At 38.4% G+C, this 25,928-nt stretch overlaps 1 protein-coding gene across 4 annotated transcripts in view; it reads left to right on the top strand.

The window, feature by feature from the left end:
* MICU3 (mitochondrial calcium uptake 3) overlaps positions 1-9,658 on the top strand; it is a 101,116-nt gene extending 91,458 nt beyond the window's left edge. For all 4 annotated transcript variants that reach the window (XM_081808109.1, XM_081808101.1, XM_081808120.1 and 1 more), the window contains 4 exons: positions 1,839-1,947; positions 3,715-3,872; positions 5,141-5,209; positions 6,812-9,658. In XM_081808109.1, the coding sequence (XP_081664235.1) occupies positions 1,839-1,947; positions 3,715-3,872; positions 5,141-5,209 (336 nt within the window). In that variant the 3' untranslated portion in view covers positions 6,812-9,658. The remainder of the gene's footprint in view (positions 1-1,838; positions 1,948-3,714; positions 3,873-5,140; positions 5,210-6,811) is intronic.
* The last annotated feature ends 16,270 nt before the right edge of the window (positions 9,659-25,928 follow it).

Genomic DNA, 25,928 nt, shown 5'->3' with positions numbered 1-25,928 from the left:
AAAATCAGTCTGTCATAGGTATTTGGGTTTATTTTTGAACTCTCAGTTTCATGTCTTTTTGATGCTTTAAATTTTTCAGTTATTATCATCATTTTGTTTTTGTTAAAATGTAAGTTACTTCTTTTCACTCCACTTCTAACAATTAGGACACATTTCATTCAAATCCAAATGTTCCATTAACAAAAGTGATTTTGGAGGTGAGGGTGGAGAGGAGGAAGAAATGACCATCCTCCCTCTCTCTGACACGTCTTTCCCTCACTGCTGCTAAGAATGGATTGCTTTAAATTATCTCCATCAAGATGAATGCCGTTTTTCAGTTTACAGTTCCGTATTTCCAAACACAAAGAGTTTAATCTACATAGAAGAATTACTGTATGGTTTTGAATTTGACTTGTCTTTTCCAAACAGGAGAACACTGTTTTGAAAAATCTAAAGATTCAGATGGTGAACATTCTATTCTGTCATTCCTTGATTTGCTTTTTAATCTTATGTTCCGTAAAAGTATTGACATTTTTGTTTATACTTTGCTTAAAAATTGCTGTGGCAGCTGGTCGCAGCATAAACTGATACAGAACCAGAACAGTGACCGGTTTCCCTAGCAACAAGCTCTCCACATCAAGACAGACCCCTTCTGGCTCAGTCCCCCTAATTGATTCAAACAGCCCTCCCTGGAAAACATGGCAGGTGGGATTGGGTCACAAAGCAGAATCCAGGGTTGGAGTGTCTGTAAATGAATATTAGAAAAGAGAGAAAATTGTGAAGAGAAAAGACAGTGAGAATTCTCCTTGTAAGTGAAAAGGCATTGCAAGTGAAGTGGAAATAGTGTATGCCAAAAATTAGTACTATTATTTTGATAATAAATTGGTAATGAATATTATTTTGATAATCATTTAATCAGTAGTTGGCTTATATTAGACTCTTGTGGTTCTTTCCCTGGCTTTCCAATGCTGCCTTGTTAGTTTCCCTTTCCTTTTACTTCTACATTAAAGTGTGAAATTGTTAAGCCCCAGCTCTTAGCCCTCTGCTCTTTTTCCCTTTACTTTCTCAATTATGTCGATTTTGCTGAGAACACAGTAATTAAATGTAGCTCTTCATGTCCAAATTGGTATTATCTAAGATACATTGTGCTTATTTTAAATAATGTTCCTGTTTAATTGAACTAGTAGCAGTAGCAATAATTGCAATTTATGTAAATGACATCCTAGAAGCCTTCCCATGGTTCTTCACCAAGCCCTGGTGTTGGGCCCAGAACTGTAAGGGTACCCTCACTGTACTTTTCCTGCTATCCTGACAGTGTTAATCACGACAGAAATAAGTAAAAGTACACTGCTTTGGGCTTACTCAGCATGTTGGCTTTTGCATTGTCATTATTACAGATGTTGATGACCTACCTAATGCTAAGTTACATTTAAGGAATACATGTACAGGAGAAACTGGTGTTTTAGGGGTTGTCTTCCCCTTACTTTTTTTTTTTTTTTCTTAATCATAGTTACTTTCAGGGTTTAAAAAATTTAGGCCTGAAATACAAAGTTATCACAATTGAAACTTTTTTATTCATTTTTGTTGTATCATTTTTTGAAACACTGTGCTGATAATGACAGTGTTTTAAAAATATTTTCATCTAGCATTGCTAATGGTAGCAACCGCATGCAGTGGAAATTAATATGAGTGAATTTTACATTTAATTTGGAGAAAGGAGGCTTCAGAACGTGCCCTGGAAATGTTCACTCACAAGATACATTGCAGATGCTTAATCTATTTATTTCTAGGAAGTATGGATATTTATTGTAGTAAATTTGGCAAAACTAAATATATTTACATATATTCTCTTAATATAGGGCATCACATTTGACGAATTCAGGTCATTTTTCCAGTTTTTGAACAACTTGGAAGACTTTGCAATAGCCTTGAATATGTATAATTTTGCAAGTCGTTCTATAGGGCAAGGTAAGTAATCGTCTTTCAAAACTTAAAAGGAAAAATAATCATATGTTGTTTCTAGGAACTTTGACAACAAATTAATGAGACATTTCGTATTGGCCATCAAATTGCCTGAAAGTGTGGTGTATGCTTCAATGGGAAATCTATTTTCCCTAAGCAGAGTTTAGGGAAGTTTGCTAAATTTTTCCATTAAACTATTACTGGCCTTCATTTCATATTATGGGGAAGAGCTAACAATGCTTGTAAAGATCCAAAGAGGAAGAAACCTCATGGCCACTGGTAACATGGAGGGATACGTGTCTACCTATAGAAGAGCCATGCCCAAACGTCATCACAGGATGATATTTATATTTCCGATTTTACCCTCCATCTCTGCTGACTCAGAAACCTGAATGTTGCCGCCAGAGTCCCCTCTGCTGTGGACTTAACTTAATCGAGTTTTATGAATAATATATAAAATTGAATGTTGATTTTGCATTGATTTACAAAGAAATACAGCTGTCACAGAATTCAGAATGCTGTCATCCTCAGGACCAGCTCATTCTTGCCCCGTAGACAGACTAACCAGTCCAGTCGTTTTTCTAGGATTCTGCGGCTATGACCACTTTCCCTTCCTTCATGGGCCATATCCTTTTTTAATATTCTTGCCACATGAGGACTTTCTATTTATGTCTTTGAAGTAATTTTACCTGTGTCTGCCGTAATCTAGTAAGTGCTAATTCCCAAGTTTAAATCTCAGAGGACAGTCTTGTTATTCCCAAGTTCTGGGGAAAAGCCAAACTGTGGGCCCTAAGTGCTAATAAATTATCTCTCTCCCAAAAATGTAGATATTGAATCCCTCACTTAGCTGCAATCATGGATTCACTGAGTTAGAGAAATCCGAAAATTATTCATATTTCACCCTTTGTCTAGTGCAGATGTTCAAATAAGGCATCCTCTCAACTCAACCTACCTTAATGTTTTCAAACCAAAACTTTGGGAGCCCTGCCTTCACAGACCAGCATTTACTGCCATGATAAACCCACTAGTCAACCTTGAGAAGAAAAACAAGTCAGTATCTGCTTACCTGGTTCAGAATGGAAAGTTACTCTTTTATACTTTTTGTAACTGGGAATGAAGGAAATCAAAAGTGTGTTCTTGCAGGTGCTAGGAATAAGTATATCTCTCTTTTCCTCTCTGATGTTTCCTAGACAGCTCACAGAATAATCTTTCTAAGACATAGACCTCTTCTGCAATATACCTGCTATGGAAACTCTTCAGTTCCACAAGCTGACCCCATCCATCTCTCAGGGCTCAGCTCACATACAAATCGCAGCCTTTCCTAATCACTGCTCTTCCCTCTCCTTTCCCTATGACTCCACACTACAGACAGAAGTAATCACTCATGTCCAAGTTCTCATACACTTTGTTAATATCTGTGTGGTCCTGTGTTAGGTTATTTGGGCAGGTGTCTCATTGCCCATCTGAACTGTAAGTTTCTTGATAATGTATTCATCTTAATTTCTAAAGTGTCTGTCACTGATAGTAGGTGCTCATTAAACATCCACTGAATATGAATACATTATTAACCTAAGATACAGCTACTTCTTGGTCCTTTTAATTCAAACCACAAACATTTTCTGTTCCCTGAAAGATAGCATGACTAATGAAGAGTCATGTGTTACTAAGGTTATGACCCATGTTTAGAAAAACTTCTTTTATAACCTTTCTAGCAATTAACACATTATAAAAATAGTGTTAACTGTTTACTTCTTTTCTGTGACATTTATCTAGATGAATTCAAGCGTGCCGTCTATGTAGCTACTGGCCTCAAACTTTCACCACATTTAGTGAACACAGTCTTCAAGATTTTTGACGTTGACAAAGATGATCAATTAAGTTATAAAGAATTTATTGGAATTATGAAAGACAGACTCCATAGAGGATTCCGGGTAAACCAATAAATTCGAAGCCTATTGATATCCTTTTTAAAAATTGAAGAAGGAAAAAACCCTAAGTTTCAAAAACAATGTATATAAATTCTTAAGGATATAAATGTGAAATGTTATATTTGAAAAGAAAAAACATAAGGTCATACTTACTTTCCAAAACACTTCAAGGTGATAGATAAAAATTCATGCTTTTTAAAAATATAAATCAGTTTGAATTTCAGTAAGTTATTTTCATATTCAATTAATTTAATGTCTCCATCTCAGTTTGTGGGGAGAAATGTTGCCAAATATTTTTTGATTAATTCAGTCAGCACACAGGCAATTCAGACTTGGTACTATACAAAGAAATAGCATGATTCTCATTTTGCACGATGCAGATTTCCACTAAGCAATTCGAGACTCTTAAGTCACTGCATCTTCAGTACTTTAAATGGAGAACAAGGTAAAAAAAATTTTGTCTATTGAACTGTTTTTTTTTTCCTGTTAACGCCTTATACTGAAAATTACTGATTTTTTTTCCTCAGAAATATGTTTTAAGTTATGAAATATAGTGTAAGTCAACAAACGTTTACACATTTAACATATTTGTGGATGTGCCACAAATGGAAAAAGAAAAAATTTTTCTAGTAACAGCTAGAATGTTCAGTCTTCTCTCTTTGGTAAGAATACCCCTAAGTAGGGCGCCTGGGTGGCTCAGATGGTTAAGCGTCTGCCTTCGGCTCAGGTCATGATCTCAGGGTCCTGGGATCGAGTCCCGCATCGGGCTCCCTGCTCCTTGGGAGCCTGCTTCTCCCTCTGCCTCTCTCTCTCTCTCATGAATAAATAAATAAATAAATAAAAATCTTTAAAAAAAAAGAATACCCCTAAGTATTATACATCTAAAAAGATAAAAAGTTATATATACCCCCCAAAAAAATCAAGATTCATCTGAAACGTTTTTAAAGATTTTTAATTATTTTTTAAAAATCCAGAGTGTTGGTACAGATACTGTGTACTTAACTGCCACCTAGCGGTCACTTGTTAACATTGGAGACTGATGGCACAAATAACCTGAAAGGATGGATATACGTTGAAAATCACCTATTTTTCCTCAAAAATTTTAGAGTAGCAAGATCGATTTAAAATATAACTATGCTAGAAGCCTCTGACACTGTATTTCTCTCTCAAATTTTATGTGTTTTTATTTTTGCTTTATGTATTTATTGCATACCTGTGTCCCCATAACATTTTATTTACATTTGCTTACTTTTTAATCCTCTGTTCTACAGGGTTATAAAACAGTGCAGAAGTATCCCACTTTCAAATCCTGTCTAAAGAAGGAACTTCATAGCAGATAAGTATGTTAGCGTCTCTAAATTTGTTCAGTAACAAAGGAAGGGTCATAATCTATTTTTCTATGATGACATTTAGGAAATCGCTGAAAGAAATAGACTTATAACTTATTTTTTATTTTTAGGCCACTAATTCAATTTACAAATTATTCTTCTAATGATTTTAGACCAGTAATTTAATTTAAGAACTAGTCATTATAACAAAGCATTGGTTTGCTACTATTAAGCTGTGATGCAAAAATGAACTAGAATAAATACTCATCTGACTGGAATTCTCTTGGAGTGTCTCGAAAGAAAAATTTTCTGTTAAACCTACAGTTTTGTATCTGAGCAGATACAGTATAATGACTCCAAGCAGGATTTTCATCATCTAGAACCATTAGCATCTAAGGAATATTAGTTACTGTTTTGTAGGATCATGTCCAAACATCGGCTGCAATAATAACAGGTAACTTTTTAGAGTTATTTTAGGTGCCTGGCCCTGTATGAGGTGTTCCACATGTAGAGTCAGAGATAGATGTCCCATTTAACACCAGGGAAAATAAAGACGTAGTGAGTAATTACCCAAGATAACTTGCTAGTCAATGGCCCACTAGGATTTGAGCCTCATTCTGTCTGATGGCAAAGCCATCTTATTTATTTGTTACTAAACTATCACCATAGAATGCAGTAATTGAGAAAGATGCAGGAGATTCACTGATTTTGTGTCAACCCAAAGAAATAACTCATATTTGCTGCTCATCTCCAGAATGAGAGGTTTGCCTTTCCTTTTTTCTTGTAAAAGCCTATTGTAGCTATAAAATGTTGGTTGATTGTGGGTTCTGATTAGTTAGGTCTGGACAGTGAATGCTTGCAAATATGTATATTTCTTGCTATTTCTCTTGAGCTTGAAACGTTTGTATTTGTCTATAGCAGTATTTCCCAAAGTGGTTCCATAGGATATCAATGTGTATTATTCTAAAAAACAAAAAAGCTGCTTGGTCAAATAAGCTTGAGAAATACTATAATAAGCATGGTTCAGTAGGTTTCTTCCCCCTTAGAACTTATCAGATCTTAATATGCCACTATTTATTTGTCTCTCTAAGAGAAAACCAAGTATCAGCTATTTTGCAAAGCTTTCAGATCTGTTTTTATGGAACTCATTTGGGAAACTCATGTTGGATCTAAAATGTTTAGAGGCAAGTAGGCTTATTTATCTATCTAAGGTGGTAACTGTTGAGTGAACAAAAGAAGTCAGGTCTTCTTTGTCTCTATTTGAAGGAGCTTTATACTCCCTATAAGAATTTAACATTAAAAAAAAGTAGAACCCTATCATTTGTTCATTTAGGTAGTATTCCCAACCATGTAGTAGTACATAGACTGAGAGACAAAAACAACATTTCTTTTAGACCTTTACAATACCAAAGATTAGACAAGTTACTAAACAAAATACTCAACTTTTAAGTTCAAGTTTTAGTTAAGTCTTTGAATCTTATATTTTCTATCAAGTGTTTTCATTATGTGCCTTACTGTTTCACATTAATATCATAATAATAGTTGATTAATGCCATCACTCTTGGTTTCATCCTAAATAAATATTGCTTACATATATATATTTTTTTTAATTAGGTACTTCCAAAGCAAAGTTTTAAGGATTATTATCTACAAAACGATGCAAGAAGCACAAATTTCAGAGAATGGAAGCAGGTCTGAGATCAGAACATGTAGAAATGAAGGAAAAGATGAAATGCTAATTATAATTTTTCTTGACAGAATTCTTGAACATAAGACACTTAAAATGCATCTTCTCACTAACTATACATGTTATGTGTTATCAAGTTGAGCTTTTGCCTTGATTTACTGAACTCTGTACTTTTTCATTCCCTTCAGAAGTATATAGATACTTCCAATGACTATATAAGAATGTATTTAAAATTTTTTATTTATTTATTAGAAATTGCCTCATTTCAAAATAATGTATGACTCCTGGAATCTAGATCCCTTAAAAATTAACAGCAACAACATATTTTCTTTGGTTTTGGACTGTGAACTTATTTTCAGAAAATGAATATTCCTTGAGATTTATTTTAGGGCCTTTAGAATTGTTGAAAAATCCCCATTATTACCAGGTTTTTAATTACATTAAAATAATTTTGAAAAACAAATAGAAATTAAGCTACTGTATAATATACTGTGATGGTTTACATTGTACTTTTAACGTTTAAAACTACTTAACATATATTGTGTGAAGCATATGAAGTTTTTAAAAAGTTTTTGCTCATTTACCAAAGTCATCAGAATGTCTGTTATTCTTTTATGTATACAGTAAAGAAATGTAAAATGTAGATATTTTTTTTTCCTCAAAAAAGTCCCATCTCGCTGGTGGAAAGAGTAGCATTTTTGGCAGCCGTCGCCATCCTTGCCGTTCTGGTCCTGGACACGCTTCTCCTCCTGTCCACAGACGGCGTACATTCATACCACTAGTCAGAATAGTCTCCTGCAGCTTTGTGACCTATTGCACATCGTTAGTCCGCGAGTGCTATAAAACGCAAATATGAAATGGTTTAGAAGAGCGATGTATATATTTGGTAGAAGTTAATATTTTGTTTCTTGTGAAAGGACCACATGCCAGACAGCCAGTAATAATGAATAATTTAAGTGTAATTCATTATTTCAAAACAATATGACTTAAAGAGAGAAGAAAAACTTTCTAGTGAGAAACAAAATTAGACTTTCACATGGAGAAAATAATTTGATAGTACTTAATGGAAGTCTCTTCAGTTAAAAAGTGTAGTTTATAAAAGGATACTGTGCAAAAATAAAAGAATGAATTTAAGTTAGTATATATTATATGTGGAAGATAAGTTCATTTATCTTCTTTTCTAAGATGTATTTAATGTAAATTGTACATACTCTAGCTATTATCTTGCTTTTGCATATGAAAATGGGAAATACTGACTTTGTTTTTGTGAGTTTTGTGAGGTATTAATGTGAAATTGATAGTTCTGCCTCAGCCTATTTATAAAAGTAATGTTATTTCCAAGAAGATGTTACTATTAGCATTGACTATGTATTTGTTAAACTTTTTACATTCTTTATCTGGTATTATTTCATACATTGCTGTAGAAATATATGATTAATAGATTTGAAGATTCCATATAGTATAATAATTTAATTTCACCTGCTTTGAAGGTTGATTCAATTGATTGACTAAATGAAAGTGCCAGCCCACTCATTTAACATGCCCAAAGTCTATTTTACCTTACACTGGATGTTCTCAATATTAATTATTTGCTATCCAGGATAATTGAGAAATGCAATTTACTTTTATATTTAAGTTATATTATCTTGCCTACATGGAGAAATTGCTATTGAGAACAGTTCTTTAAATAGAGATTTAAAAATGAATTAGCTCATTAAAATTCTTTATAATTCTCTCATTCTCCAAAGGCATACTACATACGCAGTCTTCTTTGCTTTTCAGTGTAAATGAATATTCCTCTATAAGGCTGCAGCATAATATTAAAATGGGAATAAATAAAATATTCTGATAAATTAAAATGAGAAAGAGTAATTACAGTGATTCCCTCTGTATTATCACTGTTGAACTTTATCATCTATAAAATGGGAGGTGAAAATCTCTCACTGGATTATTGTTTACATTGATTAAAAAAATTTTAATGCTTTGAAAATAGTAACAGACTAGATACATGTATGCTGTTACTCTCAGTTATTTCCTTCTACAAATTATTCTGTGGGAACATGAAGCTATACGTAAATTTTAGTATCATACTCTCTACAGAAAGTCTACATGTTAAAAGGTTTATGCTATTTCTCAGAATCATTTCATATTGAGAAATTCATTTAAGTCCTAGTTTATTGTTCTTACTATAAAATACAATTGTAAAGCAACCTGTTGTACATTCTTAATATTATCTCAAAATGAATATACCTGCCCTTAAATAGAGAAACTTAGTACTTTGTTTTTATGTGTATCTGTGGACTAATGTCTTTCTGAAAAATGTCACCTCCGAACTTTGAAAATTTTTGTTGATAACCAAACCAACATTGATCTTAGATCTTAGACCCTCTGGTATAGCAATACATGCCAATGAGATTAATCTCATTGGTATTTTAGTAAGTGTAAATAAATCACAGAGCCATAAGCTTCTCAAACTGTATAATAGGAATTCATATAGAGTTAGAGTCAGAGAGTTTCATGTGACTGAATGGAATATCAGTTTTGTTTTACAGTACTGATTGTTTAAATGTCTTAAAATAATTAAACCAACACTACAGCAGACCCTGTTTTACTAATGTTAGTACTTGGTAGGCATCATTTTACTAAGACAACTCCTACTGTTTTATAGCTATATGTTAACATTTTACATAGTGCTTTTACCTCCCATAGGCTGTAAAAATATGAATTGTATAATATTCACTAATGTTAAAATAAAAATTCTAAGTGATAAGAAAGCATTGTGGTTTTTTCTTTTAATTGACAGCATTTTTACTTTGTGTCCTGCAATCAATCACATCTTATATTCTGTGAAATACTGTATGATGAAAACCAACGCAAAGATATAATTCTCTATATGTTTATAATTATCATTAGATCACAATCAGTATTTTTGGCAGACATCTTAAAAACTGAGGAATATACCTATAATTGTGACTATAGGCACATAAATATACAACGCTGAGAGGAAATGAAAACATTATTATGAAAGTTTTCTGGAAAAGATAAATTTAATCCAGTGTTGTAAAGGAAGAGAAGGACAAGCAGTTATGGGAAACAGGATAGAGAAAGTAAGAAGAGAATGGAGAAGGGATCTGAGTGAGGAAAGATTTTTTTTTTTAAGATTTTATTTATTTATTTGAGAGAGAGAGGATGAGAGACAGAGAGCACAAGAGGGAGGAGGGTCAGAGGGAGAAGCAGACTCCCTGCCGAGCAGGGAGCCTGATGCGGGACTCGATCCGGGGACTCCAGGATCACGACCTGAGCCGAAGGCAGTTGCTTAACCAACTGAGCCACCCAGGCGCCCCAGGAAAGATTTTTTAAACCTGGATGGAATAGAGGTACCTGGGTGGCTCAGTCGATTAAGCGGTTAAGCATCTGCCTTCGGCTCAGGTCACGATCCCAGGGTCCTGGGATCGAGCCCTGCATTGGGCTCCCTGCTCAGCGGGAAGCCTTCTTCTCCCCCTGCTTGTGCTATCTCTCTCTCCCTCCTCTCTCTGTCAAATAAATAAAAGAAAGAAATTGGGATTGAATAGACAGTTTTTAGAAAAATAAATTTAAAGACATGCAAGTTAAATCAATGACAATATATCCTTTCCCATATCAGACTGAAGAGATGGAGTGGTTTGGAACACACAGTGTTGGTTAAGCGTGCGTGGCAATTACTGGTGAGGCCATACATTTGGGTGCAGCACCTTTGGAGGGCAATATCTAGAAAAAGCTCCAAGTTCTGACCTAGAATTTTACTTCTGGGATTGTAATATCCCAATACATATATTCATAAATTTGCATGCCAACAAATCTATCTACAAAAATGACACTGCATGTAACTATGAAAAAGAATGAAGTCTGCTTATCGTGCTGATCTGAGATGATTGGCAAGGTATTTTTATAGGAGCACAGCAAGGTACAGAAGAATCTACAATATGCTGTTTCTGTTCAAAACACACTTTCATTGCCTAGAATTGTATTTTAATGTATCTTTATCAAAGTTATATGCATATATTTCTGAAAGTCAAAGAGCTCTAGAGGGTTAAAATAAAAACCAGCGTCTCTCTTCCCCTCAACCCTCACTTCTGCTTTCAGAGGCAATGCCACTTTCTAATCTTGGGATCTGCCTTCCTATTTCAGCATGTTACACAGATACTTACTGATGGATTTAATTTTTTAGATTACTGACTGTTGACTTCCTACAAAGGAAGATGGGGGTTTGGCTGTCTTATGCAATCCCCCTCCAAGACGGACATTTCCCCTTCCCCATCCTCTTCGTGTAGTTAGAACATAACTTTAGTGAAATCAATTATTACAGCATCATCAGTTACTATATTGCCTTTCTTATACATCTTCTTACTTTCCCTAGAGTTAAAATTTTCACCTTTTCAGCTTGCTTAATTTTTTGTGTAATTCTCATGTACCTACCCATCACGAATTCAACCCCAGACTCATCTCCAGAACTAAACATATATTGTTAATACATTCCAACACCTCAGGTAATAGTAAGTTTTTAATCATAATTTTAGAAATGCCTCCCGGGGCTCTCACTCCATCTACAATGGTTGTTTTCTGGTCCTGATGCAGAACTTCTGCTGCTGGGCGGGGGGAAAGGGGGGTGGAGGGGAGGGGGAGGGGATGGTGTTGGTTCAGGAGGGAGCTTGAGATCTAAAGGCTTTATAAACAGAATTTCAGTAAATCTTATTTACAGTGCCAGCTTCAGAGGTATCTGGATCCTTCCATTCTTAAGCCTTTCGGGAACTCTGCAGGGTGAATCGGCCTCTTTGAGGGTGTCGCTCTGTTGCAGGCATTTAAGTTCTCTTTGGTAATTACCATCTGTTCCTGAGATTTGAACATTTTGTGCCTGTACTCTCTTGTCCCTGAGAAAGAAAGCGATGCTTTTCTGTCATTTTGGATGGTTTCAGGAGGGAGTGGAAAAAGTTGTGTCCCAAACAACATATTTAACCTCCATACTTAGAATATATCTGGAAGGGGCGCCTGGGTGGCTCAGTTGGTTAAGCGACTGCCTTCGGCTCAGGTCATGATCCTGGAGTCCCGGGATCGAGTCCCTCATCAGGCTCCCTGCTCAGCAGGGAGTCTGCTTCTCCCTCTGACCCACTCCCCTCTCATGCTCTCTGTCTCTCATTCTCTCTCTCGCAAATAAATTAAAAAAAAAAAAAAAAAGAATATATCTGGAAGTACCCATACGGAACTCAACTTGGTCACCTATGGGGATGGGGCCATAGGTCTATTTAATGAAGGGGACCATAAGCTCATATATTTAATGAGCTGTTATTGGGCTGTTTTGGTGTTTTTACCGTGTTTTTTGTTTTTTGTTTTTAAGAAAAGCACGTTTTTAAAACTTAGGATCTCAGTCCAGAAAAAGTCGGAATAAACCATGAAGGTCAGGTGCTGGGTGGATTTATTCACCAAATCCAGAGTTAAGTTACTTCTTGAAGTGGACAGAGATGGTTTAAAAAAAATGCAGTGGTGATTGTGAATTTATGGAACATCACATGATTTCAGCTTGGATGGCAGGGATGGCAAAGGGATTAATTGATAAAGGAATGGTGGTGGAAATAAATCAGTATGATTAAAAAAGATGGAAGACAGGGGCGCCTGGGTGGCTCAGTCGTTAAGCGTCTGCCTTTGGCTCAGGTCATGATCCCAGGGTCCTGGGATCGAGCCCCTCATCGGGCTCCCTGCTCAACGGGAAGTTTACTTCTCCCTCTCTCACTCCCCCTGCTTGTGTTCCCTCTCTCACTGTGTCTCTCTCTGTCAAATAAATAAAATCTTAAAAAAAAAATGGAAGACAGCAGCCATACTCTCACAAAACATATTTTGGTGATGTTTACCATAAGAGACAAAGAACTGAACTTATTAGTCTAATTCAGTATGGCACTTTTTTTTTTAAGATTTTATTTATTCATTTGACAGAGAGAGACACAGCAAGAGAGGGAACACAAGCAGGGGGAGTGGGAGAGGGAGAAGCAGGCTTCCCGCTGAGCAGGGAGCCCAATGTGGGGCTCGATCCCAGGACCCTGGGACCATGACCCCAGCCGAAGGCAGATGCTTGATGACTGAGCCACCCAGGCGCCCCCAGTATGGCACTTTCAAACCCATATTTTCAAGGATGAAGCAAGCAGCTTGAAGGTAAGCAGATTAGTCTACTCATAGATTTTAAACTGAAGATAAAATGAGTTTAGGAATGAAAGACAATAAACATATTTGCAGTCTATGGCATATAATGCTTTACTCTTTGCAAGCTCTAGGTGTTATAAGAGTTAAAGATTCAAGCTGGAAAATCTACCAGAAAAACACTGAAAATCTATACTGTTTTATGTCATTGCTCTTTGGTGCTAAGAGGTTCTCAAGAAAGTGAGTATCTTATGTACCGTTTGTGCTGTAATATTTTATTACAGTGAGTGTACAGAAGATTAGCTGTCTCAAAGATTCTTTTGAAATCAGATTGCACATCAAAACTGCATTGTGCCCTGCTAAGTAAGCAAATTTAAGAAAGAGGAGAAGGTGATGTCAAGACTTATTGCAAAATGAACAAATAAAGGAAAAAAGATTTGCTTGGTGTTCAGCCTATTAAAGCATAGCCAAATGTCAGTCTTCATTTGTCAACTTAAATATGTTTTTCTAAAACTTACAAAGATTCAGTCTACAGAAAGTATCCTTTAGCTAGTATTTGGCCTTGAGAAATAAATTAGGCAACACGAAAGTACCAGATTATACTAAGAACTCAATTTCTCAGTGATAAATTATGTGGTAAATACCACATAAATATGTACATTAGTAATTCAGATACAGATATTTGTTGACCTCTTTGTTATTTTCCTGATTATAAAATTAATACATGTGTTGTTGCTCCCCAATACTTGAGATTTTAGGTCAGAGGTAAACTTCTCTTCCACAATAGCTAGACCACCAAATACCCAACACACACAAGCATTTCTAGTCTCCAGGGGTTTCTCCCTTCAAAAAGGAAAAAAAAGGTAAAAAGAAATTTTTAAAAATCCACGAGCTGAGCCTCAGGGAGCCAAGGTGAAGATTAGGTAGCTTGCAGCCTGAATTGTACTTGCTAGAAATAACCAGGAACATAGGTAAGGATCCCAGACCAGAGCAACAGAGTTCACAGGGGCTTGAAACTAGCATAATGGGGGGCCTGCAGGTTTTGTGAAAGGGTAGGATTGCCCTGAGGCCAGAGTTCTCTACTGACAGTATCTGAGCAGACTGAACCTTGAAATAGCAGTCAGGAGGAGAACCTGAATCCGAGACCCCCTCCTCTGAGCTAAAATCTTCAAGAAGGTCCTGAAGGGTCCTGAGACAAGTGTACACACACACACACACACACACAGAGAAACACACTGGCTGAAGCAGAAGAAACCATCCAACAAGACTCTCTTAGATTACAGTCAAGCATAACCTCTCAACGACTACCAAATCTAGATAAAGCCAGCCACTATGAGTGAGAATTAATAGACAGCAAATCAGAGCTATGTATGAAACAAACTATGGAATTACAAAAACTATTAAAAAAAAAAAAACCATTGGGATTAAACAGATACACTTACCAGACAGAATTTCTAGAAATAAAATATTTAATTGGTGAAACGAAAACCTCAAGAGTTTTGGGTCCAGCCATCACTGAAACTGGTGGCAGACATATCCTTCTATCATAAACTACAGCAGTGTACAGTAGACACTTCAGGGCTCTGACCCTTGAGAGAAAGACACCAGCGTGCTGACCTCTACATTCGCTCTGTTTTCTCTCCCTGGGAACACTTTCCAAACTGTAGCAGAGGGAAGGGAAGCCCAAACAGAATAGAGAAGGTGCATGAGATGGAAGAAATGAAACCAGAGTTGAGGCTAGCTTGGGGAGCAGGAGTCTGTGGGACAGAGGACCAGAGAAGAGGGTGCTGTGCAGAGGGGGTGCCCCAGAAATCTGCAGAGGGACACTCTTAAGTCTATGAATACTAAGCACATGAGCAGGGCAAGACTCCATGGTGCATGGCAGAAAGCAGGGACTGGAGGTCACACAGCCCTGGGAGACATCAGAGTTCAAATCAGCCAGGGTGTGAAGGCCTCATTAAACAACCCAAGAATTAAAGACATGCCTTAAGAGTAAGGCTACTCTAGCATATGAGTGATTCTAGACCCTTCCCAATAAAACCTAAAATTAATCTACAATAGGCACAAGCTGATCTGCCAGTATAGTAACTACCTACCAAAATAAAATTCAGTACTCTTCAAATGAAGATGACAAAATCTATATTTTCAATTATGTCGTATCCACGACATCTACTATAGACAAGTATTATATACACTATGCAGGAAAATGTGACCCTTAGCCAGAGGTAAAATGGACCATAGAAGCAGACCCTGTGATGATCCAGATGTTTGAATTAGCAGATACAAACTTTAAGAGCACTTATAAATATGTTAAAGAGTTTAAAGGAAAAGACTCTTCAGAGAGGGCACAGCTTTGACTCACCGGATGGTGAAGATGCTGCCGTGCTTCCTACGTGGGGCTTGCTGGAAGTCTCTAGGGTCCCAGGGAAGACCGTCTACACAGAAGTTGAGTCCTCAATCCTCACAGAGTCCTCAGTGAGACTTGGAGCTCGTCAGGTGCCGGAACAGCTGCTGGTGGCTGGGCACAGCTAGAACCAGGATCTGGAGCAGCGGCAGCGTTCTGAAGGAGTCCAACATACTTACAGGTGGCTCTGGAATTCCAGGACGGAAGGCAGGATGTGGGAGCAGCGATCTGGGTTGGGGCACAGTCCCATGCTATCTGAAGATCCCAGACATACCACAGTTGCCTGAATTGCGTACTGGAGAAGGCAGGCAGTCACCAAATCCCAGAGGAAGCTGTACCCTGCAGGAACTTAGCACTAGAGAGACCATGCAGGGAACAGGTTGGAGGCAAAGCACACTCTAGGAGAGTGAGCCATACCAGAACCAGGAAGAGAAAACCCCTTCCTCCTCCAGTGTCCTTCCAGATCCCTCCTCTGACAATGTTTAACACCAGGCTGGCTGGCAAATGAGAAACATTTACAAAAATCCATCTTCGTTATTACAGAGTAAGGCAAAAAGGGTGAATTTGGGGCTAAAAGGAAATTAATGGATAAAGAGCATGACCCACCCCTTTGACCACTCAGCTTTCCATATAATGTCTAGACGCCCCGGAATGCCAGACAACAATGCAACAACTCTGTAGGAGCCCAACAATCACTGTGTACACCACGGTGGCTATGTTAATCACCCCTCAAAATCCACTGAATATTCTGTTGCCTAATGACCAAACTCTAAAATTAACCTCTAGCAATCTGTAGAGAGATATTTTTAATGGAAAAGAAAGAGAAGATGGATATTGTTGACGTATACCCGTAAACACAGACCTATAAGAAGCAAAAGGAAGGGGCACCTGGGTGGCTCAGTGGGTTAAGTGTTTGCCTTTAGCTCAGGTCATAACCCCAGGGTCCTGGGATCAGACCCGAGTTGGGCTCCCTGCTCGTCAGGGAATCTCCTTCTTCTCCGTCTGTCCCTCCCCCTGCTTGTGTGCTTGCTCTCTCTCTGGGTCAAATTTATTTATTTATTTGAGAGAGAGAGAGTGAGAGAGCAGGTGAGTCAGGGCTGGGGGGTAAAGGGAGAGGGAGATAGAGAATCCTCAAGACTCTCCTACTCAGCATGGAGTCCAACTCGGGGCTCGATCCCAGGACCCTGAGATCATGACCTGAGCCAAAATCAAGAGTCAGACGTTTAACTGACTGAGCCACACAGGTACCCCTCCACCATTGCTTTTAAGCTTAGAAATTCCTCTCCCAATTTGATAACTACCCTGTCATATATTTTTATGGTTTGTATTTTCTTTGACTTTAACTAAAAATATTCACCTAGGATTTTGTTAAATGGCAAAAAAAAAAAAAAAAATGAGGACCTAACTCTAGATTTCCCTGCAAATATCTAGCCAATTTATCTAGCACTATTTATAGAGTAATTCTTCCCTTTTGCCACATAATACAAAGCAAATTGTATTTTAAATATTTTTACATTCCCGAATCTGTTTTAGGATATTATTCTCTTCCTTTGGACTGTCTGACTTTCCTTATAACCACATTGTTTTAATTATCATAACTTCATAATATTTTCATACTCCATAAGACTAGTTTACCTCCCCCTACAATACCAGACTTAAATTTCTCCTTTTCACCAAAAATTTTCTTAACTCTTCTTACTTGTTTATCCTTTCAGATGAACTTTACAATTGTCTTACCATATCTCCTCCCAAGTGATTATTGGGATCACTTTAAAATTACAAGTTAATTTTGGAAGAAATGACACTGTATTTGTCAGGTTCTCCACAGACACAGAACCAATAGGATGTACCTGTATACAGAAAGGGATTTATGAGAAGGAAGTGGCTCACAAGATTATGGAGACTGACAAGTCCCAAATCTGCAGGGTGAGTCAGCAAGCTGGAGATCCAGGAAAGTTGATGATCTAGTTCCAATCCGAGTCTGAAGTCCTGAGAACTAAGAGAGCTGATCATTTAGTTCCAGTTCTAAGGCTGGCAGGCTCGAGAGCCACTGTTTCAGTTCAAAGGCAATAAAGCAGGAGGAATTCTCTTACTTGAAGAAGGCATTCTTTTGTTTTAGTCAGGTCTTCAACTGATTGGATGAGACCCACCACATTAGAGAGGACAATCTGCTTTACTTAGTTCACTGGTTTAAATGTTAATCTTATCCAAAACACCCTCACAGAAACACCCAGAGTAACACTGGACTAAACACCTGGGATGGCCCAGTCAAGTTGACAAAAAAATTAACTATCATAACACCTTCATAATATTTTTAGCCCATCCAGGAACAGTTATGTCAGGAATTTATCCTAAAATGTACGGTTTTCTTTATCTAGGTCATACTACTTCTGATAAGTCTTTTCTAGATCCTATGTACTTGTCATTGCTTCTAAGAATGGGAATTCTTCCCATTGGATTTTCTATCTGATTATTGTTGGTATATAGAAAAACAATCTATTTATTCAGCTACTTAACTAAACTCTTTGTAGTTCCAACATTTTTTTCTACTGATTCTTTTGAGTTTTCTGGTGGTAAATCATATTATATGCAAATGATGGCAAGTGTGTCTTTGCCCATTCTTATATTATTGCTCTTATTTCTATTTCCAGTATTATTTCACTGATTATAGTTCCCAGAGCAATGTAAAATACTAATAGCAGAAATCTTGATTTCCCGTTTAATAAGGTTATCTCTAATATTTTCAATGAAGCATAATATTTTCCTGTTGATCTGAGACAATTACTTTATCTTGTACCCTTTATTTCCTGGATTTAAAAGAGTCTGGAAAAGGAATGAGAGTTGAATCATCTCAAATGCCTTTTCAGCTTCCACTGATGATTACATTTTTCCAATTTGACCTCCAGATGCGCTATATCTGCTTTATAGGCTTCCAAATATTAAATTATTCTACATTACTGTAATAAAGTCTGGTCACAGTAAACCGTTCTTTTCACATCATGGTCTTAGACAAGCTGACTCCCATATATCAAGTTCCTCATCTCCAAATTGGGGCTAAAATGTGTATCTGCCCCATGTTATAGGGATTAGATGAGATAATTTATATAAAGTAAATTTAATTACAGTAATTAATTAGCACAATGTCTGGCTCATAGGTACGTTCGGCTAGTAGTACCATTATTATTGTTATTAACCAAGAGGATTGAATAGAGTTTTGAGTGGGGAAGACTGTATTTCCTGTGGGAATTTTTATATGCATGAGTGAGAAGTTTCTTAAAATTTTCTTAAAGAAAATAAAATAGGTATTTTAAATTTTTCATGTATGAATCATGGGAAGGAACAATAAAAAGTTATTTTCTCTTATTTTATTTTAAAACTATGTTGTTAGTTTACTCCGACCTCCTTGCAGTTCAGCTAACTCGCTCATAATATTCCTGGGGGCCATTGGCCTCACGGTCACGTGATCAACATAGTTGCACAAAGCCCAGGACAGGAGGCCCCCACGATTCGGGTCTAACGCTCTCTAGTCCCCATTTCAAATTCTTAATAATGTTATCTTTGAATTTTTGTTTTACCGCTGAAATCTTTGGGACAGTGGAGATTGTGCCGGGGACTTGGGGCCTCTGCTCACACACAGTTCTCCTTCCCACGCCCTCCGCACCTCCCCGGGCTGGGTTCCTAGCTATCCTCTGCCTGCCCAGCTGCACCCTCCCCAGCCCTGCCCAAGTGTTTGCTTCCAACGTCCAGCCCCCTAGCAGGGACCTGGGTGCAGATACGGGTAGGAATGGGGCAGGGCACCCACATCCCACTGCATTTGGGGGCTTAGGATGGTGGAGGACGTCCTGCCCTAAGGGGGCAGCGCCATCATGCATTCACCCACTCCTAATCCAAGTACTTAGACCTTTCTAACTCAGAGCTTGCAATACCCTTGGCAGTTGCCCATCCAAGTGAGCTGGAGCACCAGGCCTGCGGACAGCGGAGATGTGTGACTGGAGTTCACCAGGGAGCTCTCCACCTGCAGAGCCGTGGTGCATCCGCGCAGCGGCTGGTGTGGGACTCCGGAGCAGCGTCAGGCCGGCGCAAAGACAAGCGCAGGGGGTCATGGGATGGGGTCCCAGCGCATCCGTGAAGACGCGCTCTCACCTTGCAAGCATCCCGATGCCTGATGCCTGAAGGAGTATACTTCGGCCTGCTTTGTGCTAGATGAACGCTTCTTCCTCCACCAGCTTCCTGCGCCTAACTTGTCTATGCTCTTCTGGCCGAGGGGAAGCTGTACCATGAAAGAGGAATGACGTAATTTTGATGATTCCACACAGGAGTTAAATGCTCCGATGTTTGCATTCAAAACTGGCATTGGAGAATATAAAGATGAATGGGGAAAGCCGTGTTAATAACTTTTTTTTTTTTTTAAGAGAGAGAGAGAGAACGAGCAGGGGGAGCGGCAGGCAGAGGGAGAAGCAAGCTCCCCGCTGAGCAACGAGCCTGATGCGGGGCTCGATCCCAGGATTCTGGGATCATGACCTGAGCTGAAGGAAGACACTTAATGGACTGAGCCACCCAGGCATCCCAATAATTTAACATTTTTAATTTTATTTACTGACCATGACATTAAGTAGCACATAGAAAACATCACGACAAGTTGAGGGAGAGAACAGAAGGAAAAACAAAACTTTAGACTTTAATACCGTAGACAGCCCTTTTTTCCTGCTTTTTTGAACAAAGAGCCCTGCACTTTCATTTTGCACATGGCTGCAAAAATTACGCAGCCGTTCCTTCCCTGGTTTGTGGACAGTTGGGCCAGTGTGCAAGCGTGTCTGTGAGTTTGGTGAGATACCGGATGGTAAGAAACAAATGAAGAACAGAGTTATAGTTTATGCTATTTGGAAGTGGGCATTGATTCTTCTCAAAATTATAATGGAGAAGATGCTTTCATATTCGGAAAAAAATAGGAGAAAGGCTATTAAGATGGTAAGCATGCTGCTCATAGCCCTCACAGTGTGTGGCAACAAGCAGCCTTCCGCCCGGGGGAGCTGGTGTCCAGAGAGCAGCTGTGGTGAACTGTCTGACCGGATTCCTCACGGCTCATCAATACGACGTGGGGACTCTACTTAACCACATTCCAAATGGGTTCACTTAAAAAAGGTAAACAGTGAAGCTTATCACTTCAATAGAATGTAATTTATAAAGAATAAATAATCGCAAGACGTTATAACATTTTTTTTTTTTAATTTTACATGAGGCAGAAGCTATTTAGGTAAAAACCGGGGTTTGAAGGACACACAGAACATTCCCTGAACTGTGTGGCAGAGCCAAGGGCTGAGGGCAGAAGACTAAGAGAGAACTAAGACTCGAGACAAATTAGGGAGGAAATGATGAATGACAGCCGCGAAGAAAAAAATCGAGAGCTGACAAATAATGATATCAACTTTGTTTGTCTTTAATTTACCCAGAGCTGGGAGGAATACTGGTCACCTCACTATTCAATAATAAGTAGGCACATCATCATCTTCAAACACAGAAGAATAAGGAACAACTATTTAAAAGTCACTGAAATGGTTCTCTGCATCCTAAACTTCGGTGATTACAATTGTCATACAATGCCTTGCTAGAGAGGCATTTTTATTCAAGATGAATATGTAGAGCTGACCAGCGCTTTTGAAAAACAATCGTCTGAGGCTCTCTGTACTCATTAAAGTGATTCATGAAATTTTTCAATTAGATTCCTATGTATTTTTAAAAACCAATTTGGTTTCCACCTTTCAACTAAATGAATGAGTCAGTGTATCATGCAGACAGGTGTGGACTTGCATAATTATCAGGTTAAATGATCCTTGGATAGAACAGAGAAAATGGGCAAGGACTTAAAGCAGAATCCAAGAAAACATAACTTTTCCAAAAAAGATAAATTGGGAAACATACATAAAGAGGTGAAATACATTTAGCCCATCCGTTCAGAATAGTGTGGTTCATTAAGCATGGCTCTCGAGCCAGACTTCCTGAGTTCAAATCCCGACTCTGTCACCACCTACTTGTGTAGTTAAGCAAGGTTCTTTCACTTTCCAGTTCTGGGCTTTTTCACATGCGAGATGAGATGGTGAGAGTGGCTGAGTCCTGGGGTCTTTGTGAGAACTAGAGGGGAAACTCCCTGTAAGGCTTTGAGTTTAGCAAACACTTAATAAGTGTTGGTTATTATTACTCCTAAAATAATATCCCTAATTCATCTAGAATCAGCTTATTTGTAACTTGTTCATAAACTTGACCTTGAAGATGAAAACAAGAGTAAAAACTTCATGGGCTATTGAAAAGTATAAAGTGGTGCTCATTATCAAAGGGAATTAAAAATAGGGAAAAGAAAATATTAAAAAAAAATTTTTTAATGATATTGCCAAATGCCTTAAACCTACCCTATGTATGTATTGCCTATTTTCATTGTTGTCACCCTCTTCATCTATTGAATTTTCTTGGTTTTCAGGCACCTACTTAACTTTATTAAATATTTTATGGTATGCATATGAAATAGAGTCAATGTACCTAGGACTATTTCTGTCTACTAGTTTTCTTTCTTCCTAAAAATAGAAAAGAGGATTGCCTATAGCCAAAAAAAAAAAAAAATCTGTCTTCCTGTCAGCTCCTTCTGCTCATATCTCCAGGATTCCAAATTATATGTTCACATAATTTACATTTTCCCACTTTTAGTTTAAAAAATATCAAGTTAAGTCAAAAGCTAAAATGCATCCCTTTTTATAGCAGAAAATTGCTTCTATTGCTCAAAGCTAATTTAAAATAAAATCTGGTCATCCTGAAAAACATACGTGTGTGTGTGTGTGTATATATATATATATATTTTTTTTAATTTGGCTTCAGATCACTAGTCACTCATATTCCCACACAACACTTTTTTTAAATGTAATGTTTTCCTTGAAGAAGTGGGAATAAAGCTTTATTCTTGTTGCAAAGCATTGCTCAATCCTGTGTTTAGTGTAGTATGTGGGATCGGGTAGATAACTAATACATCTTTGTTGAAAGAATAAGTGGATAAATGTATGAATGAATGAATGAATGAATGAACAAAGTAAGGCATATCAAGCCCGAAGAGCAAATATAGTCTTTGCCTTTTACTTTACTTCAGAACACATTTCCTAACCATGTGTCTGCCTTCTAATATTAAAACTAATAAATACAATTACTCACATACTTGAGAGCTGCCCACTAATATACATGTCCCAACACCTAAGGTACTTCAACCTCAATGAGATGTATTTGCCTTCCGTGATAATAAGTGCAGATTATAGCAAATATATATTCATCAAATATATTATGCATATATATATATATCTTCTCTAGATATGCCAGGCACTGTGCTAAGCACTTTATATACACAATCTCATGAACATCCTCAGCATCGCTATAAGATAGTAGATTCTATCTGAGGCTTAAGAAAGTTAAGTAATTCTCCTAAAGTCAAATAACAGTTAAGTATACAACCAAGATTCGGAGCCAGGTTTGCTGAGTTCCTGCCCTGATCTCTTTGCTGCCATGACAAACTGTTTACTGATGTAAGGACACAGGGAATGGACAGAGGGGACCTCTACCTCCTGGAGCTGGGACCGGTGACAGGCTGTGATTTGGTGGCAAAGTTAGGACTCTGGGCCAGTAGCAAACATATCAGAGCAGACTGGAGAGAGTCTGTGGGCAACAAGCCATGGGGAAAAGATGGAATATTAAGACAGGAAACAAAGTGGAGGGAAGGCTGAAATATTGGCCTCCAGCTAGAATCATATAATTATCATCCAAACCAGGACACTTGAAAGTGAAAGTGGATTCTAGTCATAACTGTATGAGGACAACACTACAAAGCGGGACTGTCTGAACTAAACTAGGAAATAGGGTCACCTTTCCCATGTCCCTCTCTTGGTATTTTTTCCCTTTTATTCCTTCTTTTTTTCTCTCTCTTCTTTTACCTCCCTCTTTATTTGCCCCCTGTCTCTCACTGGCTCTTCCTACGTGCCTCAAGAGGCAATAATTTGCCACAATTATCTGAAATTGGGAAGCTCACTAAGGGCCTCATATTTGAACTTATTTGACAAATGCTACAGAAGGATATTTCTCCTTTTGCTATATTAGTTATCTATTGCTGCATAACAAATTACCCCTAAAATGCAGTGTCCTAAGAAAACATTTAATACCTCACACAATTCCTGAGAGTCGGGAATTTGGGAGCAGCTTAGCTGGGTGATTCAGCCTCCGGGTCACTCACAGGGTTGCAATGGGGCTGTGAGCTAGGACTCGTCATCTGAAGGCATTGGAGAATATAAAGATGAATGGGGAAAGCCGTGTTAATAATCATGCTCATGCCGTAGCAGCTAACTTCTCCCAGAATAAATGATCCTAGAGAGAGGACTGAGGCACAGTGGTTTGTAACCTAGTTCCTAAAGTTTCCCTCTCTTACTTCTATTTTATTCTACTCATGAGGAATGAGTCACTAAGTCCAACCACACTCACAATAAGGGGGATTGGACTCTACCTCTTGAGGGGAGCAATATCAAAGAATTTATGGACACATTTAAAAGCACCATACTCCATCCTCTGGCCACAAATTATCTACATTCTTCCCACATGCAAAATATACTCACCCTTCCCAAGGTCCACGAAATCTAATGGGTCAGCTCAAACTCCAGAATCTCATCATCCTATGAGTTCCTGGTATGGATGAGGCTCCTTGGGTATAATCCTTATGTATCAATTCCTGGTATGAACGAGGCTCTCTGGGGATAGTTCTTCAGTGTACCCCCTCTCAACCTGAAGATGTGTGAACAACAGAGACAAGTTACCTGCCCCTGCACACACCCCCCCCAATACAATGGTAGAACAGAGATAGGATAACCATTATAGACATTCTTGTTTAAAAGGGAGGAAACTGGGGCGCCTGGGTGGCTCAGGCATTAAGCGTCTGCCTTCGGCTCAGGTCATGATCCCAGGGTCCTGGGATTGAGCCCCGCATCAGGCTCCCTGCTCTGCAGGAGGCCTGCTTCTCCCTCTCCCGCTCCCTCTGCTTGTGTTCCCTCTCTGTCAAATAAATAAATAAAATCTTAAAAAAAAAAAAAAGGGAGGAAACTGGGAAGAATAAAGGAGTCAATGGCTCATAGCAATTCTGAAAGCCTTGTTGAAATGTTGGAAGGTCCTTCATTGAGATTCAATCTTACTCCTTGCCCAGGAATATTCTCTATGGCTCTGAGCTCTGCTCTCTGGGTTCCTGGTTCTGCCACCTTAGTCATCCCTCCTTTTTCATGAAATGTAGCACGTGTGTGCAGCTGTGTGATTTCCTCAGTAGTTTCCAACTTGAAGAAGTCTGAAAGTCCAAAGGACTCCATTCATTATGTATTACTGTTTCTGTCTCTGGCAATGTTTCTATGAAGGTAATTCTCTAACACTTTACGGCTCTCCTATGGATCTTCCTAGGTTCTCTCCAGCCAAATCCACACTTACAAATGTCTTTGAGGTAAGACCTTCACTACATTGGACATTGGACATCTGCTGAGACGCTGAGGGCTTGAGTGAACCTAGAACAGCCGATTCCAAGAAGTCTCACTCTTACAGCTCTTCATTGGAGGCCTTTGTCCCCTGCTACCTGGCATTTTACTGGTTCCCCTGTGAACTTTAACTTCCCAGGCTTAGCTTCTTAAATTAAACTAGCCACTGGGTGGGGCGCCTGGGTGGCTCAGTCAGTTAAGTGACTGCCTTCGGCTCAGGTCATGATCTCAGGGTCCTGGGATCAAGTACCGAGTTGGACCAGTTTCTCCCTCTCCCTTGCCCCTTCCCCCGGCTTGTGCCCTCTCTCCCTCTCTCTCTCCCTCTCTGTCAAATAAATAAGTAAAATCTTTAAAAATATAAAAATAAACAAACAAACAAATAAATAAATAAACTAGCCACTGGGAGCCTGGGTGGCTTAGTCGCTTAAGCATCCAACTCTTGATTTCGACTCAGGTCAGGATCTCAGGGTCCCGAGATAGAGCCCAGTAAGACAAGCCTGTGCTCAGCAGGGCATCTGCTTGAGATTCTCTCTCTCCTGCTCTCTCTGCTCCCTGCCACCTCAGGTGCTCTCTTGCTCTTTAAAATAGATAAATAAATCTTTTTTCAAAATCAGACGAGCCACATGTGGAGTTTAAAAGAAACCAAGCTGATCTCTTTATTTATTTACTTTTTATTATTATGCTATGTTAATCACCATACATTACATCATTAGTTTTTGATGTAGTTTCATGATTCATTGTTTGCGTATAACAGCCAGTGCTCCATGCAGAAAGTGCCCTCTTTAATACACATCACCAGGCTAGCCCATCCCCCCACTCCCCTCCCCTCTAGAACCCTCAGTTTGTTTTTCAGAGTCCATCATCTCTCATGGTTTGTCTCCCCTCTGATTTCCCCCCCTTCATTCTTCCCCTCCTGCTATCTTTTTCTTCTTCTTCTTCTTTTTT

Source organism: Leptonychotes weddellii, chromosome 2 (assembly GCF_054177405.1).
Source record: "Leptonychotes weddellii isolate Sample4059 chromosome 2, ASM5417740v2, whole genome shotgun sequence".
Taxonomy (NCBI): domain Eukaryota; kingdom Metazoa; phylum Chordata; class Mammalia; order Carnivora; family Phocidae; genus Leptonychotes; species Leptonychotes weddellii.
Note: the sequence above shows the minus strand (reverse complement) of the source record. Positions and strands in the feature narration are given on the sequence as shown.